A 22,120-nucleotide genomic window follows, 5' to 3' on the forward strand; every position below is an offset into this window, starting at 1 on the left:
GCAGTGATCCATCATCCAAGACAGGTCTCTTCCCAGGATGGTCTGCGCACAGCAACACTTGACATCTCAGTGCATGCTGTGCCCATGGATGCTATGAGATGCCCATGCAGTTACGGGCTTTTAGGAGACATTAGCAGCCTGCTGGAGCCAGGGCCTGCAGAGAGAGTCTTATCCATCCTGTGCTGAGGTGCAGAAGCACTGCAGGACTCTGGAGGAAGGACTATGCACCACAATTAGGTTAATAAATCTTCCAGACACCAGGAATCTGAGCAACTGCAGCAGTGTGATAGGACATCAGAAGTCCTCATGTCTCTGCCAGCACCTGTAATCCATGTAGGACCCGTGGCTGCATCCAGGTGAGTCTCCTCTTGATGCAGTCCTCTTGATGAGGCTCCTCTTGATGAGGCTCCTCTTGATGGTGAGTCTCATTTCTGCCAAGCGTCCCACAGTGCTTCCTCTCCAGGTTCTGGCTCGGGCTGGGACCCTGCATTGGTGGAGGGAAGGATGGTGCCAGGAAGTGCTGAGAGGGTCTAGGGCTGTTTTTGAGCAATGATGTCCCGGATGCTGGTGTACAGGAACATGTACTGGTCCTACAAAAGAGAAGACGGGTTCTGAAATCAGGTTTTTGGCAGGAGGACTCAAGCCTGCTGACTGCAGGACTAATCCTGCAGTTTGCTTTAAAAGTGCCTGCAACTGCTTTATGAAGAAGATTAGCTAACAGTGTCAGTGGTAGAGAAAGACTGACTGTCTCAAATGGTCCAAGTCTGTCCTGTGTAACAAGAGCTGTCTGGAAAGGAAAATTCAGACCTGGAGAAAACCATATATTCACTTCCTCAAACCACGCTGGCAGTTTTTGACTACGACACGGGTTGGGTGTCCAAAACAAGACTGCAGAGCAATTCCACTGACACTGGCGCTTGCTGGTGTGCTCAGAGCAGTCTGGCAGTGACGTGAGTCTTACCAGGTGAACATTGATGGAGACAGAGTTTCCCTTTGCGGTGGTCTCAGCACATCTGACTCAAGGCTTGATGGCAGAGTAAGCTCGATCTCTGCCAGCTCCCACAGCTGGACAAAACGATCTGGGTGTTTTAAGTCTAATTACATCATATATATCCTTTTAAGGCGAACAGAATTATTTCATCAGCACCAACCTTGTGTCCAGAGATTCCAAGATCATATTAGATTTAGCATGAGAGATTCTGGCCAAATAGCCAAAACAGTGTTGTGCTATAAACTGCCTGGGACAGAAGTGCTGGGCATGTGAGGGTTGGGGTGAGGAGTGATGACTGCAATGGCAGGAATCTGGGAAAGGCTCCTTTGAAGTTGTGGGAAAGGTAAATGAAGTTGTGTTCAATGTACAGAGCCGCAGGGCAGGGCCAGCCTGCAAACGCTGTGGGTCGAAATCACATGGTAGGCAGGAAAGGGGGATTAGGCGGGTGATAGAGGGGCCTCCAAGAGCCTCACTAATGCCCTGGCTAAGCCGCAAGTCACGAGGAACCCACTCCCCCGCTGGCAGCAGCTTTAGCCCCACTGAACTACTGGGAAAGCCGTGGATCACACGACGGCTGCAAATCCAGGTCACCAGAGCAGGTTTTCAATGAGCTGGGGCCCACTGAGAAATCTGGAGTGACGTCCTGGGACTCGCTGTGTGCTGACGCTGCGGGTGCTCGCACACCCCAAGATTTATATGTGGACAATCAAAGGTTCATTTTCCCATTCTTTGGCTGCTAAAACCTCAAAAAAAATCAGCTGATGCCTCAAGCATGAGAGCAGAGTGCTCCTGCCACAAATAAAGGCAGCGTCCTAGCAAGTCCCCAACCACATGGCAGAGGCTGGGACTGCAGGCCATCCTCACATGTCCTTTTCTGGCCAGGACAGGACATACTGGGATGGAAGTAACCACTGCTTGTGGCAAGGTGGGGGGACTGCTACTTCTGCTGGCCCTTCCCTCTTCAGTGGGGCAGCGGCTTTAATCCGTACTTGCTGTGCATTTATGGGCACATTGTGTCCCTGCTCAGCAAGGGCGCTGCCGAAACACAAAGGAGCTCAGAAGCGAGGGCAGCAGAGGCCTTGCCCTCCTCCAGCTCCAACCATGTGCGTGGTTCGTATTAATTAGGAATGTGATTAGCTGTTTGCAGGCGGCTCTGCAGCTGGGAAACCCCAAAGAGATTTGCCCCAGTTTTGCTGTCCCTGGAGAGGAGGGTTTTTGGGGGTACTGTATTGCCTTATGCAGTGGTTGCAATAAATGAAAGCGCTGTTGAGAGGGTATCTGTGCCAGCAGGGCCCATCACAAGTATCATGTTGGGAAGCATGAATCATGTTGTCCTGGGCTGGCATGGCACTGATTGCAGCACCATCAGACAGTGCCACAGTTCGGTGGCTTCTGTTGCCACAGGTTGTGCTGTCCTGCTGGCTGCAGCTGCACCTGGGAGCCAGGTCTGGGTGGTAGAGCATGTGGCAGGCAAAAATACAGATACACAGCAGGTTCTGGGTGTTGGCTGGTAGCTGTGCCCAAGGGCCAAGGGTGAGCAGGAGCTGCCCATACAGCACCAAACTAGTGGTTCCTGCTTTCTGGGGCAGGATGGGGAATGTGGCTGGCTTGCGTTTATCATGAGCTCACATGATATTTAATATAGTTTAGCTCCATAAACTGAAGAGAGCCTATTCCTGGGAGGGTCCCTGGGAAGAGACAGCATCCTTAGCCTTCAGGAGCTGGCAGAGCTGCAGCATGGGTCGGAGCATGGAGTCAGTTATCGCATAGCCTAAATAGATCCCAGGTGATGGACAACACTCTCAGAATGGAAATGTGCTGGTTCAGCTCCAAGCAGCTCCATAGAGTATCCGATTGCTGCTTGGCCAGGACATTCCCTGCCTGCCACTCTCCCCTTTTCCCACCTACCAGTGTTGGGGTCATGAGACAGCAGCTTCTCGTTAGCTGGAGGGTCACCCCATAGACATCCACACTTCTTTCAGCTTTCAGTTGGTGCAAAAGGCAATCCAGAGCAATCAGTAGCCCCATCTGGCTCACATCGCCGCTGCAAGGACAGGGGAGAGGCGTGATTCAGGCCAGGCTGAACCAACCCTCTGGCAACAGACGTGCCTGGCGTCACGGGATGCCCCATGAGGACATGCAACAACTGTGTTCAGCGGGGATAAGAGTTTGTAAGCACTGGGGTAGACTACAGGAACCCCTGGAGAAACCAGGAGGATGGGAACCCCAAAGTTGAAGGATTCTGGAGATCCAGCCTACCCTGCTGAGCTGTGCATGCCTTGCCTGAGCCATCCCCACCATGAGGGGAACTGTGTGCCAGCTGGGCTGGCTCCTGAGGGACCATGAGCTTTCTTTGCTACCCAGCAGATGAGGCCATCAGAGCTGCTCCCAGGACCTCAGCAGAATTTCTCAGCCAGGAATACTTGTTCCCCCCACCCCTGACCCAGCCCAATTTGATTTCCTTTCTCCCATAGGGCTGCATTGCTCCATGTGACCTCCAGATCTTCCCTTTCTCCCACAGACCTTCTTTCAACATGTCCTACAGCCTCGAAGTCTCTGAGCGCTGGTTTGCTGGGGGCCATGGCAGGGTGCACAGCCTGGTGGGCACTCGCTCCTGGAGATAGAAATCTGCTCCCGCGTACCTGCAGTGCAGGACCAGAGGACTGGCTCTCCTCCGCTGCGGTATGCACCGCCTGACAGCAGTGAGGAACTCCACCAGGCTCTGGATATCTGGCTGCTTCTTGCTGCTCCAGAGTGTATACAGGAACCGTTGCACCTGCTTCTCCTTTGCTTTCTTCTCCTGGGAAGACACGAAGAGTTGGCTTGGCCGTTTCAGTGGGAAGGGTGAGTTTGGATGAAGAAAGCTTCCGGATCTCCAACCCTTGGGCTGCCAGATGCCTTCTGTGACCTGTAGTGCTAGGTTCTATAATGCTATCAATTCTCTGCTGGTTCATTGCCCACCCTCTGGCTAGTGGCGGGTGCATTTAGAAACCTGCTATCCTTCCCTCATGGCATCCTACCTTTTCCCTTGAGAGAAATAGAGAGAAAGACTGAGAAGGTCTTTGCAAAGTGGTCAGAAAGTCCTATTGGTCAGGTGGTGGGAGAAGCCTCCACGGTTTCTCCTGTGCCTGTCCTATATCTGCTCTACAGATGCTCTCTGGATATTGCAATCCTAGATTCCCTCCTGTATCCATGGGCTACTGGTACTTTTCTTTAGCAGCTTAGCCCGGTCTCTGCAGACACTCGAGTCCTTGCCCCTCTAGACTTGTTTGCCAGCAATGAAATCATCCCAGGCAGTGGGAGACAGACTACCACCGTGAACACGTACGTGTTTCATTTTGAGCTGGATACACCTCCATCCTGAGACAGATTTCTCTGCACCACACTGGATCGTCAGCATCTTTGTGCAGAGCGAGTCTCCTTCCAGGGGCCAGCATGCCTCACATGGGACCTGTGCACAACAACAAGTTGGACTTCATCTTGACAGTGACCATATTTGAGATCAGCCATCACCTTAAGGTGTGCGACAGGGCTGGACTGAGGCCACCTCCCATATCACTGCAGTTCAACCCCTGGCTTCATCCTAGGGGAGTTTTGCAAACACCAGCTGGTTGCAGCCAACTTTCCCGTTAACAGATTGCGCCTTGGCAATGGGACTCTGTTCACCATGAGCTCTCCACCTCCTTCATTCTGTCCCTCCAGAGCTGGAAGGAAGCAGGAGTTACTATCCTTAGGGTGCTCTTGAGATACAGCTTGAATAACCATGTTGGAGAAGCAGCTGAGTCCAAAGACCCAGCCCATGGACCCAACAGTGGGCAAGCACAGAATCCATGTCCTGTGACATGCTGCAAGAACATTTTGACATGCAAAAGTTTCAGTTTTAGGTGAGCTGGTTCTGTATCGAAACTTCAGGGCATAATAAACGGATTTTGTTTTGGAGTAACATTAGATTCCAGCTCTGTAAAACAGGTTTGCAGGTGGACAAAATGCCTTACCTCCCCCTTTTCGTGCCACGGGAGAAGTGTTAGGATTGTGTGGACATCCTGTTCCCACATCAGGGTCCAGAACTCTTCCATGGTCACCTTGTCAGGCCCCTGGATAGCCAAATAATCCCTGCTGGAACTGCAGCCCTGGATGGGAAATGAGAAAGTCACTCTCTGGCTGGAAAGGGAGACAGAGGAATTCAAACATCCCAAGTGACTGCAGGAGAGAAGTCAGGAAGAGACGGGAAATTCAACAAATCTGGAGGCAGAGAGAGAGGAGAAAGCATTGAGGAAGAGAAGCGGACATGTGCCAGACTGGGGAGAGGTAAAAGACACATCCTCATTTCCCAGAGATGATGCTCTTGTCCACAAGAGCTTCATGTATGACATGCAACAAAGCAGCAGTGACCAGTGGAGCTGGTAGAACAAGAGCAGGAACCAAGGAGCAGAGAGCAAGGACTGGACACCACTTGCCACCCATAGGAAAATGAAGTGACAGGACCCAGGTATTGAAGAGGGTTTTGCAGCTTTGTGGGGGGACAGACAACTCACCGGGACATGCCACACATGAAGGAGACCTGAAAAAGTGCCCTGTTCCAGCAGGGAAAACTTAACTCTGGAGCGATCATCTGCAAAATACGAGAGATGTGAGGAGAGCCTGGGCAGCTCTGCAGTAATACAGCTCTTGAAAACTGATCGTCAGACTCTGCCAAAGCCGCACACATCCATCAACCACCTTCCCATCTCTCAATTTCTCTGAAAAGAATTATCCCTCTGCTGTGCTTCTGTTTGACTTATGGACATTTATCACCTAGAGACAGCCCAAGAGCTTCTCGGGGAGATGCTGGAGACAAACCCTTTCCTGTTGGTGGAAAGGTCCATAGATTTCTGTGCCACTCTCCTGCTCAAAGTAGTTTCATTTACAGCAGGTTGCTCAGTGTCTTGTCTATCTTAGCACTGCATATCCTGAAGGAAGAAGATTCCATAATCTCTCTGGGACCCCCAACCAGTGTTCATCTTCGTCTTGGGATATTTTTTCCTGTGCACAAAGTTGGAATTTTCCATGCGTTCCAAATTGTTCCTGTTGTCTCTTGCCCTTCTAGGTCTCACCTCCAAGAATAGCCTGTCTCTGTCTCCACTCCTAGCAGGTAGACAGCAATAAGATCTCCCTTTTGCCTTCTTTTCTGCAGGCTAAACAAATCTGCCTCTCTAAACATCTCTCCATACATCATGTGTTTCAGCCCCTGGCCACCCTGATAATCTTTTGGTGGACTCATCCCAGTGTGTCACTCTTTTGTATTGCAGAGCTCTGGTCTAGTCTGGCTCCACACAGGTAAAGGAGGAAAGAGGCTGCGAGGTCTCAGTAACACTCACATGGGAGGATGCTGGACGAGGGCCGTGCCTGTTGGCTGCCTGAAGATGATGCTGCAGAGCTGGCTTCTTCCTTGACTACCTCTAGGAGGGTCTGCCACAATAAGAGAGGGTGAAGAAAGTAGTGAGCAGAGATGGGTCAAGAGGAACAGGAGGGTCTGTGTGCTCCTGAGAACGTCTCAGCATAGAGGTGGATGCATTGGCTATGTAACCCCCTTGCCAAGCTAGGGTGGGCTGCTGGGTCTGGCTTGCACTGCCAGGAGACATCCGCATTTCTCTGCTACCATCCGGTAGAGTAGTGGTGCTCATGTAGGTCCCTACCCTGGATGGGATCTGGGAGTGTCTGCTCTGTGCAGGATGTGTTAGGGAGATATGGCCCAGAGAGGCAATGCCAGGGAGGGAAGGGAGCCTGGACAGAACAGCTGTGTTGGTGGAAACCAAGGCATGGGTCCCACTCAGGGGGTATTTCTTGAGTGAACCCCAGCCAGACCAGCAGATAACATTCCCCACTGCTCCCTCAGTTTGTGTGGCTGTGCTGGCAGTCCTTGCAGCAGTGGCAGTCCTCTCTGTCCCTCTCAGGACATGTCTTACCTCATATTCCTTCAGGAAGCCCATGTTGGACTTGGATGCTTTCTGGGCACAGTGCTGTGCAAAGCTTTTGAGTGGGATGGGGCAGGACCTGGGGAAAGAAACTTTGTTAAGGATGAGGTTGAGCAAAGCCAGCAGCATCCGTGCTCTGTCCACAGTAGCAAAACAGGACTGTGGACAGATCACCACCCCTCAAATGCCTGGACCCTTGTAGCACATCAGTCTGAATCTGGCTCATGCTAAGTTGGCCTCCCTCAGGCAAGACCCTGTCCCAGGTCTAACAGAGTCTATACCCCAGTTACAAGGGGCAGCATAGACAAATCCACTCTGTTTTGAGTGAGGGGGGAGAGAATTTGACCGTGTACATGTATGACCTCCAGATGCAGCCTCAGACTGCAAGGCAGGGAGGCAAAGCCAGGCCCAGCCTAACCCTGCTCCATCCTCATGGCTTCAGTTAGAAGGGACATCCCAAGGCCATCCAGCTGCCATGAGCCCTTCCAGTTTGGACCCAATGCTAGTGCATTTTGGTGGTTTGAGGATTCAGACACTGATATAAATGCCTTCCTAGGGAAGCTTTGCAGGGTACAGCGGTGACACAGCTGCAACCCAGCTCATTGGTACCGGTGCAGCCCTGCCACTAAAGGAAAGGGGGATGCAGTCCCCTGAGTCCGGTGACTCCCAGCTGGTTATGGATTGGGCTCCACATACTGTAGGGAACAACCAGCCCCAGGGTAACCCCCACAAAACACAAGGTGGGATTGTTGTTTGGATTGCCCAGTCCTCCTGTCCTGGAATCAAGACCCCAACAGACATTGGAATCTGAACTTGCTGCCAGAACTTGTGAATCAGAGCGGGTAGAGCAGAGGCAAAATGAGTGAGGGCCCTTACGTCTCTGTTCCTGATAGACCCAGGAGTGGCTCCTCCAAGATCTTGTCCAGGATACAGCTGTGCAGGAAAATATATTGGGACTGGAAGGCAAAGCAGACAACAGTGTAAAGCAGTCCTGCACCACAGACAGCATGAACGGGTGGGGATGGCACTACATATTAGACAGAATAAGTCCCACATTCATGTTCCAAAGCCCCTGGTGAGTCAATTTCTGCCCCCCTGAATCCTTTCCCTGGGTCTCTTATCTGGCAGGAAGGGTAGTACTGACACTTTGAGCACCACAAATATCAGCATCTTTGGAGCATCTTAGGTCAATGGCGTGGGTCAAGAATTATCTGTGAAGGGCCTAACCCTGTTGCTAGGTGTTCTTAGTTGTTTCTGGTCATAGATTGCTCTTCTGAGACTGCTGGGAGGGCTCTGAAACTGCATGTTGTTGTTGTGGATCTGGCAAGGACACAAAGCTGTTGGAGACCCCCATGGAAGAAGAGCAATTTCCACCCTAGCTGGTGGAAATTTCCACCCTAGCTTGGAGGCTATGAATGCTTTGAACAACAAGATGACAAACCATCATGTTTGATATCAGCCTGGGAGTGCTGGAGCTGGCTGTTGCCACGAAGTGAAAGGCCTTGGGGAAGAGAAAGTAGATGGCTTACCAGGGTTTGAATCATCTGGTAACGGTTCATCCGCAAGGTGTAGACAACCCCAAATGTGTCCACTATCTTCTCCTGCTTCATCTGCTGTAGCAGACGGTCCAGAGCAATGAAGGTGCCACTGCGGCCCACCCCGGCACTGAGACAGCACAGATAGCAAGGAATAAATTTCACTGGACTGTGTCGCTTACAGGTTCCCTTTCATCTTCTAGGAATGGCTTCCAGATGCTGTACTGTGGGACTCTTTTCCCTGTGTGACTCTGTGGCTGAGAAACTATTCAGATTGTCTGGAGAGGGTGCTGAACATCCTCACATTTCTCAATCCCCCGGGATGGAAGGCAGGTTATGAGCTCTCCTGTAATCTCCCTCAACCAAGCAGGGGAACTTTTCAGATCAGCCCCTGTTCAGACCAGAGCCCGGATGCTGCTCTCCCTCCTCATGATCCTTACCCTGCAGAGGTTCTGGGAGGGATGGGGCCACGGGCTCATGCAGGAGCAGGAATCTTCTTTTCCCTGCTCTCTCCCATCTTCCCTGCCTGCCTTCCACACCAGCCCTCTCCCCACAGAGCAGTGCCTCACCTGCAGTGCACGAGGGTCGGCCCGGCATCCTTGGCGCTCTGAATGTGTTCTCGGACTATGTCCCTGAAGGTCATAATAGAAGTTGTAGACTCTGGGATGCCATGGTCAGGCCATGCTGTGTAGTGCAGGTGGGACACATGCCGCTCTGTCTGGAAGCCTTCCTGTTGGAGGGGATGTTGATCATTAGTGTGCAGCCTGGTGGGACGGTCTTGTGTGCAATGTGCATCTCTGGGAGGGCTGCATCCTAGTACATACATTTGGTAGGGTCTGGGTAACAGCATTTGGACATGTCCACACTGGAGCTGCAGAGAGGCCACGACAACAACTCATTGCCTCTCCTCATCCAACCTGTGGCTGCAAATGTGGTAAAAACTAATCATCCCTTGGCTGGTTTTGTCTCTTTGCACAGAGTAGGTGCCAGCGCTCTACTGCACTGTTCCATGGCTCCTACTGACCTGCCTCTCTCCACAGCTCCCTGGCATGATGAGTTGGGTGGAGTGGCAGGGAGGAGACTCACCTTTTCCTACTCTGGGGATGTGCCCTCTTGAAAGCTGTTTAGCATCAGAAGGCAAAACTCCTTGAAGGTCATGCCCCATTGCAAAGATACCAGGCCAGAAGGAAGGAAGGGATGATGCACATCTTTGTGCTACCAAACTATGAGGAGAGACAGTCTGTTTCTCTGGGTACTAGGCACTGAATCCTGCTTTTGGAAGACAGAGTTTTCCAGATGTCTACCAACAAGGAGAATTCAGTGGCCACTTCTCTCCTTAGCAAACCCACAGGCTTTGATGAGGCACTGAATCTGTCTTCTTGAGCTCATACTCACATGCCACAGTTTGAACTCGCGTATGGTCCACTCTTCTGAGCTGCTCTGCTTCAGCAGGTGGACTTGGACCTGCCCATAGGATACTGGGGCAGATTCTGACGGCCAGTAATGATCACAGAGGACCTAGAGTACAGACAGGTCATGGTCACAGCAAGACCAGTGCAGGGAAGAATAAGCAGGGAAGAATAAGTGGGTCACCTCACAGCTCTCTAGGAACACCTGGAGACTCCTTTGCAGGGGAGGCCAAGGCAGCAGGGGCAGAACAGGGGAAACAGGCAAGGGTGTTCCATTTCCCACCAGGAATTGGACAAAGTTCCCCTCTACCACCCCTTGTTTTGGATCCCAGAGTCCCCTCCAGAAAATGGTCCTATGCAGGTCTCATTACCCATGTCTTGGCTGTGGTTAAAATGCAGTGCAGACTTACCCGCCCGTTCTCCATGCACACTGTCAACATGATGATGTTGCAGACGTTCTGCTCCCATACCAGTCTCCAGAAGTCCTCTATTGTTTTCTTCAGGGGGCCCTGGCTCGCAATGAACTCTTGCTGTGATGTGTAGCCCTAAGCAAGAGCCAGACAGAGATTTGGCAAGTTCCTAAGGCAGGTGGGTCCTTCCCTGGGACAGTCAGTTCCTGGTGTGCCTTTGTGGTAGATGGGGAGATGCTCATTTTCCTCATCCCAGTTATCCCAGCAGCTGATCAGAGAGGTGCCACCACACAGGAAGCCGGTGCTCCCCGACACATGCTCACTATGTTTTTGGAGTGAAAGATGTGCTGCCCCCCAACCCCAACACTTTCCTCCAAGGATTCCTATTCCAGATTCAAACAAGGAAAGACAGAACAGGGTCTGGTGCCCCCCAGGCATTACCTGAGGTAAGGTGAGCATGCAAGGTCTCAGGCCTGCTCCTTTGCCAACACACACATGCACTGCAAATCCACAGACCCACGCATGCTGTGTGTCCCTGGCTGTTACCTGGGAAATCCCCCCGGACAGGGGACATGGGCACTGGTCCAGGGTTGCTCAAATGCAGCTGTATAGGCCACAGGGAGAAAGAGCAGACAGACAGATGGGGCAGTAAGCTGGGAGAGATTGGAAAGAGGATAGTTCTCAAGGAGAAAGCATTGCCAGTCTCCCCACACTCACACCCATGCGTTCACAGCCATCACCCATCATCTCTCTTTGTCTCCATTAACCCCAGCTCTCAGACAACTCTTCATCTCTGCCCAGCTCCCAGGACCTTGCCACAATCTGTGTCAGCTGCTGTTCCAGTGGTAACTCTTGACCACCAGCCCTCATGACCTGCATCCAGGCAAAGCTTCTCCACTGCTGCCCTGTGCTTTCCCTGTGCCTGGGCAAGGCAAGCGGGCACTCACAGGCAAGAAGTTGGCATTGATATAGTCTGAATGCGGATCCTCCCCCAGTTGGCTCAGCTTGACTCGTGAGTGGTCATCTGAAACACACCAAACAAACATGATGCCCCAAAACAGCCCTTCACCAAGACATGGCCAATTCCTTCACAGGGATAGAATGTCTGAACAAGTCCCAGGAGCTCCCCTAGCTCCGTATCATGTAGACAGCCACAATACTCTGTGTTCCTGCCAGACACTCTGATCTCCAGATAGTGATTCCATCCTGCCTGGAATAGGAGAAGGATAAAAAAGAGGAGTTATTATCATGAAATATCATGAAGTGAAGATGACTGAGAGCTGCTCCTCCTCGGTCTGTCATCTGGCACCATGGGATATTCATGGTTCCCAATTTATTTGTAACTGGGGGACTCTTCCCTGAGCAGGGCTCATCCAGCAGCTGCTCAAAAGCCGCATGGAGGAATTGAGGAGGAAAGTGGTTCAGCTTTTAAATCTTGAATATCCAACAGGAAAAGGGAAATGGACGAGCCATACAAAACTCCTTCCAGGAGAGAAGCAGGAGAGGACTCAGACACTGAGAAGCCTGCAGTGCTGCAAGGTAAACCCTTCCCTGTCCATCACAGCATGAACTCCCATCACTGGGCTCTGCAGAGGAGGAGGGAGAAGATAGCACTTACAGGGCAGCACATGGGGATATCTGTTCTTGGAGATGTTGGTAGATAGCTCAGCCTCCACCTTTGGCTGCTCCTTCCCAACTTCCTTCAGCTCCTGCAGGACAAGGGAGAAGCTAAGCACCTTAGGTGTCTATCCAGATTGTTCCTGGCCAAGCCAGCTTCATGCCAACAGCTCTGTCTGGTGTTTCTAGAGATCAGGAAAGGGCTCACCCACGCACAGGGAACTGCTCTACTTTTTACCCAGCATAGCTTATGTACTATGAGCCACTGGTGGATTTTCCCCATGCCTTTTCCAACAGCACTGTTTGGAAATAACCAACAGAAACAACAATTATTGACAAAAAAAATCCCAGGAGTCTGAAATCTGTGATAAAATCAAAGCATTTTGTTCTGAGAAGACCAAAAGAGCTTGTGATGCTTCTGCCTCAGTCATTGGTGCGCTTTCAAATGGGCTGGCTGTAGAGCAGATCACAAGCTTCAGTTGTTTGCAGTGAAATTGCTATGGGAGCCTGTGAAGCTAGTCTGAGATGAACTTCACAGCCTGATCCAACAATTCTGAGGGCTCCTTCATTTTAGGTTCAGGCCCTTTTCCAGTACTGCCAAGGTGGATCTCACTGCAACATCACTCAGTATCTTTGCCTCCAGCCCAGGCCTGGGCCCCCTAGTTTTGCCTATCATCAGCTGTCAATAGTGCTAGAATCTCACCTTCCATCACACAAAACATGTACTTCTACTAGAAGTTGGACAAACCAGTTCTTCAGCAAGGGAATTACCTGCTCACTTGGTCCTTGCTGCCTCTGGTCTCTAAGATTGTCTAGCAATGTGCTTGGATTTCTACACAGGTGGATTACTGGCCCTGGAGATGTGGAATCTCTACAGCCTATGCCAAAGCTGAGGAATCAAAACCTTATTGGAGCCAGTCTGGATTTGAAGCAGCACTCGAGGAGGGGAAATTAAATCTTATCCCTAGCAGGACTGTTCTCTTACCTCAAATTCCTGGAAGAAAGCATGATTGCCGCTTGCTGTCTTCATCTCATAGTACTGCTTGAAGTTCTGGACAGGGATTGGCCGATGGACATTTCTGCATGAAGTCCAAAGGAAAACGTGCCTTAGCTATTGAGAAGTACAGCAGGGCAGCCACATGCCCAGCCCTGAGGCTTGCAGCACCAAGCTGGACATGCACAGGGGTGGCTTATAGCCCTTGTCATTGCCCAGGGAAGTGGGTCCAGCAGAGCGTCGCTTATCGCGACAGGAGGGAATTCAGGATGATGAACATATTCCAGCACTGCAGAAACCTTTGCAGAGGTGTGGACAATGTGTTTCCACTTCCATTGACTTTAAATGGAGCTAGACAAAAATACTGAGCATGGGAGAGCCTGGGATTTAAAAGTACCTGGAAAGAGGACAGCTTGATTTTTCCAGATCCAAAGTATGAGAGGTAGATAGAAGAGTCAAGACCTGGCTTGACACAAACCAGCAGGGGTGGAGAGGAAAAGAGTGCAGCCAGCAGCACTCACCTCAAGCTGTAAGTCACCATTTCCTGGGGCAGGCTGTTCTTCTTGGTTCTGCAAGCAAAGTGCAGATGTTACTCTTCCCTACATTGCAGTCATAGATGCTACAGGCATATTGCAACCTGCTGGCTTACAGAGCACCTGGGAGCACACAGCTCACATTACATAGTTTTCCTTGCAAATTTGTAGGTTTTGTGAATTAATCACAGGCACCTCCCCTTTGCCTGATGTATTCAGTTCTGTGCCTTTTCTGTGACTCTCAGGCACAACTCCAACTAGAAGGTGTCCCAGTTGGGGCATTTTATACCCTCTCTCTGCTCTTTCTCCTGGCCTGGCATTAAAGGTGAGATTTGGCCTCAGATTCCCACCCTACACCCACTCGGTAAAAGGTAGCTTATCTTTACCTCTTTGTTCTGAGTTGTTTGCAATAGACCAAAGCAAAAACAGCTGTGAGTGTCAAGAGAAATCCCACGACAATTCCAGCTATGACTGGCATGGGGAGTGGAGTTGCATCTACACTTGCTTGAACAGCTGAAGTCAAAAGATGAAAAAAGGACATAAGTTAGAGCCAGTAAATGGCTACATTTACTGCATTTACAACATTTACTGAAGCCCCTGAATTCCCCTATGTCTTACAATTAGCTTGTTATTAATAGTTTCTACATGCACAACCATGTGGTATATCTCACAAAGTGACCGTGAAATACAGAGTCAATCTTACCTGAGAATGTGGTGAACGACACTGCAGGAGCTACTGGATCATACCTGGTGAAGGCAGCGATACTGAACCTATGGTAAAGCACAGCCCTGCAGTCAGGGGAAACCTGAACTGATCACAGCACCCGTGCAGGCAGCAGCCAGAAAACCCAAAAGGATGTGAAAGCTGCCTCTGTTTTGCTATGTTAGAAAAAGACTTGTTTTCTCATGGGAGTTAAGGTAATGTGTTAAAATGGTCCTTCCTCCCACTTTTGCCTTTTGGACAAGTTTGCTGCATTTAGGAGAGCATGAAAAAAAAAGTCAAAAAGCACAAATAGCAAACAGCTCTTCTCTGAGAGGTTGTTTGTGGAGACAGGTAGTAAGATGCTCTTTTACAGGACAGAAGTAGGGAAAGATAATAGCATGTAGGGAAAATCAAGTCACTGTCCCAGTTATGGTCAATCTACTAATTACTGTGAGACCTGCTCTGCCCAAAGAGGACGATGCAGCTGGGAGAGCTGAGCCCAGATGCACATCCATTCCAGACACCCAGAATTGGCTGTGTGTCTTCCAAGCAATGTGAACACCAAGCATCGCAGACCCACAGATCTGGATTCCTGGTCCTCTGAACAGGTAGCCCAAAAGGGTAGACCCTCATGACCCTAAGGAAAGCTAGGACTTTCAAAATCAGCTTTGCATTTTAGCAGCCAAGAGTTGGTGGAGCCAAGGGGACTCCCTTTGGCAGCACTGCAGACCTGGTGTGCTAGGCTCGGGATATCTTTGGTAACTCAGCCTGCAGACACCATGACATAAGAGACAAGAGCTGAACTTGCGGATAAATAAGTTGCTAAAAGATGAGAAACAAAAGCTAACTTTCACAGTGGGGAGGAGCCACTGGAGGGATCTGCTTACCATACTCCTAAGGATTTAACTAGAAAAGCAGGACAATTTACTGAAGTAAGTTACACACTATTTACAGCAGCCAAAAGGAGAGCAAGTTACAGAAATTTGCAAGAGGAACTCCTGCTCCTGATTGACCAGACAATTAAAGGCATGTTTTTCAATCACAGCAAGCAGGTTACAGACAGGCTCTGAATTAGCTGTCCATATCCTTTGTGCAGGAAGTAGATCCTGGAGAGAAAATGTCATCTCTCTGCTGGAAAACACCAAGGGCTGGTAAACACAAACTGGCTGGTGGCTGAGAGAGTGCTAGGGGGATGGAAGTGTATCTCAGTATATTTGTACTGTTGTTAAACCCTATTTGAGGCTGCTGGCAGCAACAAGAGATGAGGTCAAAAAGGTCCTGGTCTAAGCCAGCGTGGCTGTTTTGTTCTTGCCCTGGACATCTGGCGAGCTGCCGAGGCAGCATTTACAGCCCTTGTCAGCCTCAGCTTTTGTTTCTGCTCTCCCTTTCCTTGCTCACTGACACTAATATTCCCTGGTTTGTCAGCCCCTGCATTCCTCAAATACTGCTCGGAAGAGCAAGCCCTGGGCTCCCCTGCTGGAGTGTGAGGCAAGGGAGCTGGTGGCACCTTGCAGGGTAGTCACATAGTCCCTATAATCCCCCAGCCCCTTCGTCCCAGCAGGATGGTGACATATCCTACCTGTACTGTTTGTCAGCTTTCAGCTTGCCGTTGCATGTTGCCCTGGACTGGCCACACTCCTCTGTTCCCACTGGCACTGGCCAGGTTTCCAGAGAGCTCCTGGGGCTCGGATGGAAGGGATTTGGGATTAGGACAGCCAAGTAGGAGTCCTCAGTCCCATAATAGTGGTCGTACCATGTGCTGGACATGATGTCCTGGGTGGGCCTCAGCACTGGAGGGAAAGATACAAAGTGACATTGGTAGTTCCAGAGTGATGTCTAGGGAGCCACTGCAGTCCAGGGACACTTACATGAGTCATTAGTGGTAGCAATGACACCGTAGTACTCGATCTGGCCGTTCTCCTCACTGAAGAGGTCAGATGAAATGACCACTGTGGAGCTGGCCTCCACTTGGAAGATGTCTGCTCGCAGGGGTGGAGGCAGGGCTGGAAGAGGAACCCAGCAAACACAGCCTGTTAGTGTGTCCCAGCTCCCACAGACCCACCATGCACTACTCAGCACTTGAGTGCCCCCAGCAACATCATCCCAAAGCCCTGCCCCACTGCAGTAGAGTGCAGGACCACATGGGCCTCATAGATATCTGAAAAAGTCCCCAAATTTTATTAGCAACGTCAGATGTCTTCTCCTGTGATCTGTGGATAAGGCTGTAGGAAATAAGAGAACTCACCCTCCACTGCTGTGTGACACAGCAGAGTTACAGCCTGGCTCCTCATCCTATTCTTGCCCACTGTGCTCACAATGATTTGGTATGAAGAGTTTGGCTCCAGTCCTTCCAGGCTGGCTTCACTGCTAGGGACACTCACAGAGTCCTTGGAGGTGGAAGGTCCATCAGAAAGTCTCTCTGTCACCACCTCGTATGCCTCCACATCTCCACGAGAACTGGTCCAATTCAAGTAAAGGCTCCTGGACTCTGGCAGGCATTGCACATCCTCTACTGGGTTCGGTTCTGCAAAAGCGAGAGCCCTGGATACAACAGGCTCTGAGCTTACTACATCAGAAGAATCCCAACACCAACCCGTGGATCACCACAGAGACATTATGGCCCGGTATTGCTAGTCCCTAGGTCTGTGGAAGAGGGCAGACCTGAACGTGCCCCAAGAGTCTTCTGTACTTGGGGCCAAAAGACAAAGTGAATGGGCCAGGGCATGGAAAGGATGTGTCCTATAAGAGAACTACCATTGCAATTGTCCTCTGCAGAGTCCACTTTGCTTCACGAGTTGCCAGGTCACTGGCTTATGGGGAATCTCTGCTGAGGAAAGCTCAGGGGGTTGATGGTTACCAGAAGAGTAGACCTTGCCAGTCTCCCATATCTCCCGCTCTGCTGACAACCCCCAAGAGCCGGTCCAGCCTTGAGGCAACCAAATGTTTTTGCTCTTCCAGCTTGCACTCGTCCCAGCCCCACAGCAGATCAAACCCACCTATTGGCACTGCCAAGGGTTTGGTGCTGCTCCAGTAGGGCCCAGCCACACAGCTCAAGGACACGGAGTAGTTTCTCCCTGGGATCAGCCCCTGGAAGGTGTGCTGCACTTGACCTTTGGTGACAGTGTGCTGCTGGGGCAGGGAGCTGTTCCTGGGATCCTGCAGCCACAGCTGGCAGTCATCTTGCTGTCCAGAGACACTGTCCCAGGAGACGAGCATTGTGTTGTTCCCTTCAACCACCGCAGAGAGGTTTTTGGGAACTGAGGGGGCTAAAAAGAAAACCACATTGTGAGAGTGTTACTGGCATGTCAGAACCCCTGTCACATTCTGCAGAGATAGAAACAGGAGATGGGCAATACAGGGGGAAACTTCCTATATTTAGTGATAAGATTTCTGACTGTCACTACCAGAAATGGCCTTTAAATGGTGATGGGTACACATGCAAACTGATGAGCATGAGCAGATGGGTTTTTCTCCTGCTAATTAGCAAGTGTTCAGTAGAGACCTGCCTGAAGGGCTCTGCACATGACTCCCAGTACCCTGCCAGGGACCGGCTGAGCGTGGGAGCAGAGATCTCTGGATTCCCCAACTGAAGTGCACAGTTTGTGGGGACAAGCACATGAAGAGGCTTATTGTGCTTATCTCCAATTTCCACATTCCTGAAAAAAAAAAATCTCAGCCTGCCCTTATCCCCTATGCCAGGAATTTCCTGCATGCCTTAGAGAATGGGTGTTCCCTCACCCTGCTGTGTGGCCTTATGGACCCCCAGGATCTGAAGATGTCCTTGGTCAGAGTAGCAATAGCACCCATGGATCCCTTGTCTTGTTCAATCATGCCTGGAGGAACCAGTAATTTATGAGCAGTGGAACTGCCAGGCTGTGACCATAGCCAGTGACTATAGCTGGGTCCTAGGGACATGTCTTAGGGACAACAGCAATTCCCTGCTCCTCTCCCCTCCACAGGAGCTAGAGTAGACTAAAAATCTGCTGCTACAGAAGCTTGTCTCTGCATCTTCTCACTGCAGGTGCTGAGCCGCCTGCCCCATGAAGCCTGAACCTCACTTGTGACACAAAGGACTCTGATTCTGCCACTTACTTGTCCAGTCACTGATGTTCCCTGCTGAGGCTGTGTAGGGCCCTGCCACGGAGACGACTTCCAGCACATATTTGTGCCCTGGAGCCAGGCCAGAGAAGGTGAATTTGTTGGTGCTTTTCCCAACAGATGCGTTGCCTGCCAGAATACCTGATCCCACATGGTACAGAAAGAGCCTGTAACCGTCTTGTCCTCTGGGCTCAGCTTTCCAGGACACGCTCAGCCGGTTAGTATAGCCCTGGTTTGTCATGTACACACTATGTGGTGCAAGGGGATCTGGGGAGACAAGATGGGAGACAGATGTATTAGTGAAGGGTCTGAGGACATTGCCCGGGTGTCCTGGCGGTGCCACTGGAAAAGGTGCACTGTGCAGGATGGGGCACTTTATCTTCACTGGAGGGCAGTATCTAAAAACCTGGAGGCTGCTAAAAACAACTTGTGCAAACTCTGATTATTTCCTGGCTGAGCAGACAGCCCTGTTCCAGGTGGAGCAAGTCACCTCGAGTGACTTGGGAGCAGAGTTTGCACCCAGCCAGGTGAAGTGCAGGGGAAACTGAATCTCCTCATCCCATTGACTCTCCACTCTCCTGCTCCCTCCCCTGTTGCCAGGGGCCAAGTCTCTCTTGAACTATAGCCTCCAGATTCAGAAGCTGAGCAAATCCAGGGTTGTGGAACTAATGCTCAGGATGGACAGAGCCTTGCTCAGTGATGCAGCACTGTGCTCAGTGATGCAGGGTTACAGTGGGGTCGGGAATCCTCTACAAAAGCCAGCAGTTATGTGCTGTGAACATTCATGATGGGCAGACTACCCCTGCTCCATCAAGGCCTGAGATGGCCCTCAAAAACCTGATACTCACATGTCCAGTTGCTGACATTCCCTGCAGGCGTCCGGTAGGACCCGGCTACGGACATCACTTCCAACACATACTTGCTTCCCGGAGCCAGGCCCGTGAAGGTGTAGTTGTTGATGTCACTCCCAAAGGAAGCTGTAGCTGACACAGTGTCCAAGCCCCCATGGTACAGAGTCAGCGCGTAGCCATCTCGCCCGCCGGCTGCTGCTCCCCAGGATGCTGTCAGCCTGTCGGGGTGCCCCTCGCTCAGCAAGCACACTGCAGCAGGGGGCAGGGGGCCTGGGGAAGCACCAGACCTGAGATTAGGGACCAGAGACCGTGTTTGATGGGACACTGTGCAGCAGGAAGACTCTCCCTGAGGGCTGGACAGCAGCAGGCCTTCTCCAGCATGCTCCTCCTCCCTGCTCTGCTCTTCTCCCTTCCTCTCCTGCTCAGCTTCTAATCCTGCTCATTCGTTGCATTCCAGTTCCTATGTCTCTCTCTTTTCCCTATAACCCAGCTGCAGTGCCAATCTGCTTGCCACATGCACATAAATTCTCCAGCCATTCTCTGCCATCAACGGGCAGGAGCACAGGGCTTGCTTAGCTTGGGCAGGACTAGAGGACTAGTCAATACTTTGTCCAGCATTTAAATCTTTCTAGGATGAACGGAAGTGCTGGACTAGTTCTTCTCCACAGCAGAGGCTTGTTCTCTTGAGATGGATCAGACTTTTCTTCCCACACTGATTCATGGACCTTTATGATAATGTGTTTTCTACCCGCTGGAGGAGACTCAGCAGGGGTATGAGAGCTCGGGTATACAGGACCTGTAGCTGCATGGGCACAGGCATGTCCTCACATGGGCATGCTGGACCCCACTATGTGTCATCAGCACATGCTTGTGCAAGCCTACATGTGAGAACACCCATGTGTCCATGGGGATAACAGCATGCCCATGCACTGACTAGTGTATGTCGCATTCATGCGTGTGTGTGCCCTGCCCCAAAGGCACCCGTGTCCCCGTGAACCCCTCAGCTCCCTTCAGGGTCACCCGGTTGTGCCAGGGTTCCCACCCATCCTCAGAGCACTCACGTGTCCATCCGCTGACGTTGTGTGCCGCTGTCTGGTACGGTCCAGCTATGGCACTGACCTCCAGGGAGTACTCGTATCCTGGGGCCAGGCCCAGGAAGGTGAAGTTGTGGGTGTCTCTTGCAAGCGAGGCTGTTGCCACCGCAGTGCCCAGTCCCACGTGGTACAGTGTCAGCGCGTAGCTGTCTCGCTCCCCGGCTGCAGCCCTCCAGGATGCTCTCAGCCTGTCCGGGTGCCCCGTGCTCAGAAAGTGCACGGCTGCAGGGGGCAGGGGGCCTGCGGAGGAAGCAGGAGTCATTGCCTGGAGCCATGCCTGAGCTGAGGGGAAGGCAGATGTCCCATTTCCATAATTTCTATCTCAAGTCCCTTGTGCTGCAGTCAGTGGCTCAGCCCTACAAGGTCCCCAAGACTGGCTTTGTCCTTACCTCTGTGGCAACTGTCTCTGGGGACTCCCTGCTTCCCCAGTGCTGCCTGTGTCCCAGCCGTCCCTTTCCCCAGTGGCTACTTCAGAAGCAGTTGGCCAGGCCACAGGGTCCAACACAGTTTCTCTATGCTGCACACAACACATGGTGAGCACAGGATGTTTGTGTGGGTGAGGAGAAGGCAGGGATCTGGCTGGATCAGTATGTCCTCTGATTTGAATGTGGGAATAGGGAGACTTGGTGGAAGACACCTGGCTGCGTCATACTCACGTGTGCAGTGGGTGAGGTTGAGGGTGGCGGCGTGGTAGGGCCCAGCTGTGGCCCTCACTGCCACGCTGTAGCGAGTGCCGGGGCTCAGGTTGCTGAAGGTGTGAGTCCTGCTGTGCCTTCTCAGCACCATGTGCCCAACACGGCTGCTGGAGGCTGTGTCGTAGAGATCTACCACGTAGCCGTCTGCTCCCTGCTCCACTGCTGCCCAGGAGGCCTGCAGCATGGAGGCAGAGGGACTGCTCAGGGTGAGGTTGGATGGGGCCAATGGATCTGGAAGACAAGAGGGTAATAGTCAACCCCTGCATGTGCCACCTCTTGCTCCTGATTGTGCTTGGCTGCTTTGCCAAGTGGCTCCTTGCACTCCAGCAATACTACGGGCTGGATCCCAGCTCCACGCTCCTGCAGGACAGCAGGCAAGAGGGCAGGCAGTGCACATGACTCCAAGGACAATATCCTTGGGACAAGAGCCAATATCCTTTAGGACACGAGGCAATGGTCACACATCCAAGCACAAGAAGTTTCACTTGAATTTGAGGAAGAATTTCTTGACTGTGAGGATGACAGAGCACTGGAATAAGTAAGTTGCCCAGAGAGGTTGTGGATCTCCTTTGGAGATATTCCAAACCCGCCTGTGCAACATGTTCTAAGTGACCCTGCTTGAACAGGGTGGGTGAACTAGATGATCTCCAAAGGTCCATGCCAGTCCCAATCATTCTGTGATTCTGTGACTGTAGATGTGCAAGATAGACCTGGTACTCAGTATCTTTGAGGTAGATGGACAGACTGGCGAAATATGGGGCTTAGAGTGGGGACAGTGACCTAGAAAATGGATTGAGTGTGCAGAGGCACTTTGGGGATGGTTTGGGATGGGGAATTGGTGAGTAGGGATGCCCTTGAAGATTCACATAGTGGCTCTGGAGCAGAAGAAAATGCTGTACCCCTCCCATCAGACTTACATGTCCATTGGGTGACATTTTCAGAGGAAGCTTCAAATGGGCCTTTCACAGCAGTGACCTGCACAGCAAACCTGCTGCCTGCCTCCAGGTGAGTCCAGGTAACATTCTGAGCATCTGGTCTCAATGTCTGGACCCTCTCCTTGCTTTGAGAGGTAAGGCTATATATGTTAACACGATAGTGGTCCCTTCTGCCAGGGGGCTTGTTCCAGAACGCGTGAAGCTCTGAGGAGCTGCCTGGGTTGGTAAGGCTCAAGTTTGTTGGAGCAGCAGGAACTGCAAGAAAAGACACAGACATGAGTCAGAGAGAGAAAAACATGTA

At 51.5% G+C, this 22,120-nt stretch overlaps 1 protein-coding gene across 1 annotated transcript in view; it reads right to left on the reverse strand.

Moving 5' to 3' along the window:
- Positions 1 to 499: 499 nt before the first annotated feature.
- The window catches only part of LOC104565515 (receptor-type tyrosine-protein phosphatase V-like), a 29,426-nt gene continuing 7,805 nt past the window's right edge, over positions 500 to 22,120 (reverse strand). Inside the window, exons 10-37 of the mRNA XM_088534524.1 lie at positions 21,802 to 22,074; positions 20,846 to 21,115; positions 20,157 to 20,429; positions 19,093 to 19,365; positions 18,239 to 18,511; positions 17,143 to 17,412; positions 16,392 to 16,670; positions 16,015 to 16,149; positions 15,726 to 15,936; positions 14,147 to 14,214; positions 13,830 to 13,956; positions 13,432 to 13,479; positions 12,902 to 12,995; positions 11,918 to 12,008; positions 11,247 to 11,323; positions 10,300 to 10,434; positions 9,876 to 9,998; positions 9,050 to 9,210; positions 8,475 to 8,610; positions 7,822 to 7,901; positions 6,937 to 7,024; positions 6,349 to 6,439; positions 5,527 to 5,603; positions 4,987 to 5,121; positions 4,320 to 4,442; positions 3,634 to 3,791; positions 2,900 to 3,035; positions 500 to 590 (exon numbers count right to left, since the gene is read on the reverse strand). Coding sequence (XP_088390650.1) covers positions 531 to 590; positions 2,900 to 3,035; positions 3,634 to 3,791; positions 4,320 to 4,442; positions 4,987 to 5,121; positions 5,527 to 5,603; positions 6,349 to 6,439; positions 6,937 to 7,024; positions 7,822 to 7,901; positions 8,475 to 8,610; positions 9,050 to 9,210; positions 9,876 to 9,998; positions 10,300 to 10,434; positions 11,247 to 11,323; positions 11,918 to 12,008; positions 12,902 to 12,995; positions 13,432 to 13,479; positions 13,830 to 13,956; positions 14,147 to 14,214; positions 15,726 to 15,936; positions 16,015 to 16,149; positions 16,392 to 16,670; positions 17,143 to 17,412; positions 18,239 to 18,511; positions 19,093 to 19,365; positions 20,157 to 20,429; positions 20,846 to 21,115; positions 21,802 to 22,074 — 4,265 coding nt within the window. The 3' untranslated portion in view covers positions 500 to 530. The remainder of the gene's footprint in view (positions 591 to 2,899; positions 3,036 to 3,633; positions 3,792 to 4,319; positions 4,443 to 4,986; positions 5,122 to 5,526; positions 5,604 to 6,348; positions 6,440 to 6,936; positions 7,025 to 7,821; positions 7,902 to 8,474; positions 8,611 to 9,049; positions 9,211 to 9,875; positions 9,999 to 10,299; positions 10,435 to 11,246; positions 11,324 to 11,917; positions 12,009 to 12,901; positions 12,996 to 13,431; positions 13,480 to 13,829; positions 13,957 to 14,146; positions 14,215 to 15,725; positions 15,937 to 16,014; positions 16,150 to 16,391; positions 16,671 to 17,142; positions 17,413 to 18,238; positions 18,512 to 19,092; positions 19,366 to 20,156; positions 20,430 to 20,845; positions 21,116 to 21,801; positions 22,075 to 22,120) is intronic.

The sequence above is a fragment of the Tinamus guttatus genome, unplaced genomic scaffold, assembly GCF_059628265.1.
Source record: "Tinamus guttatus ecotype Peru unplaced genomic scaffold, ASM5962826v1 Tinamus_guttatus_pri_ptg000563l, whole genome shotgun sequence".
Lineage (NCBI taxonomy): Eukaryota > Metazoa > Chordata > Aves > Tinamiformes > Tinamidae > Tinamus > Tinamus guttatus.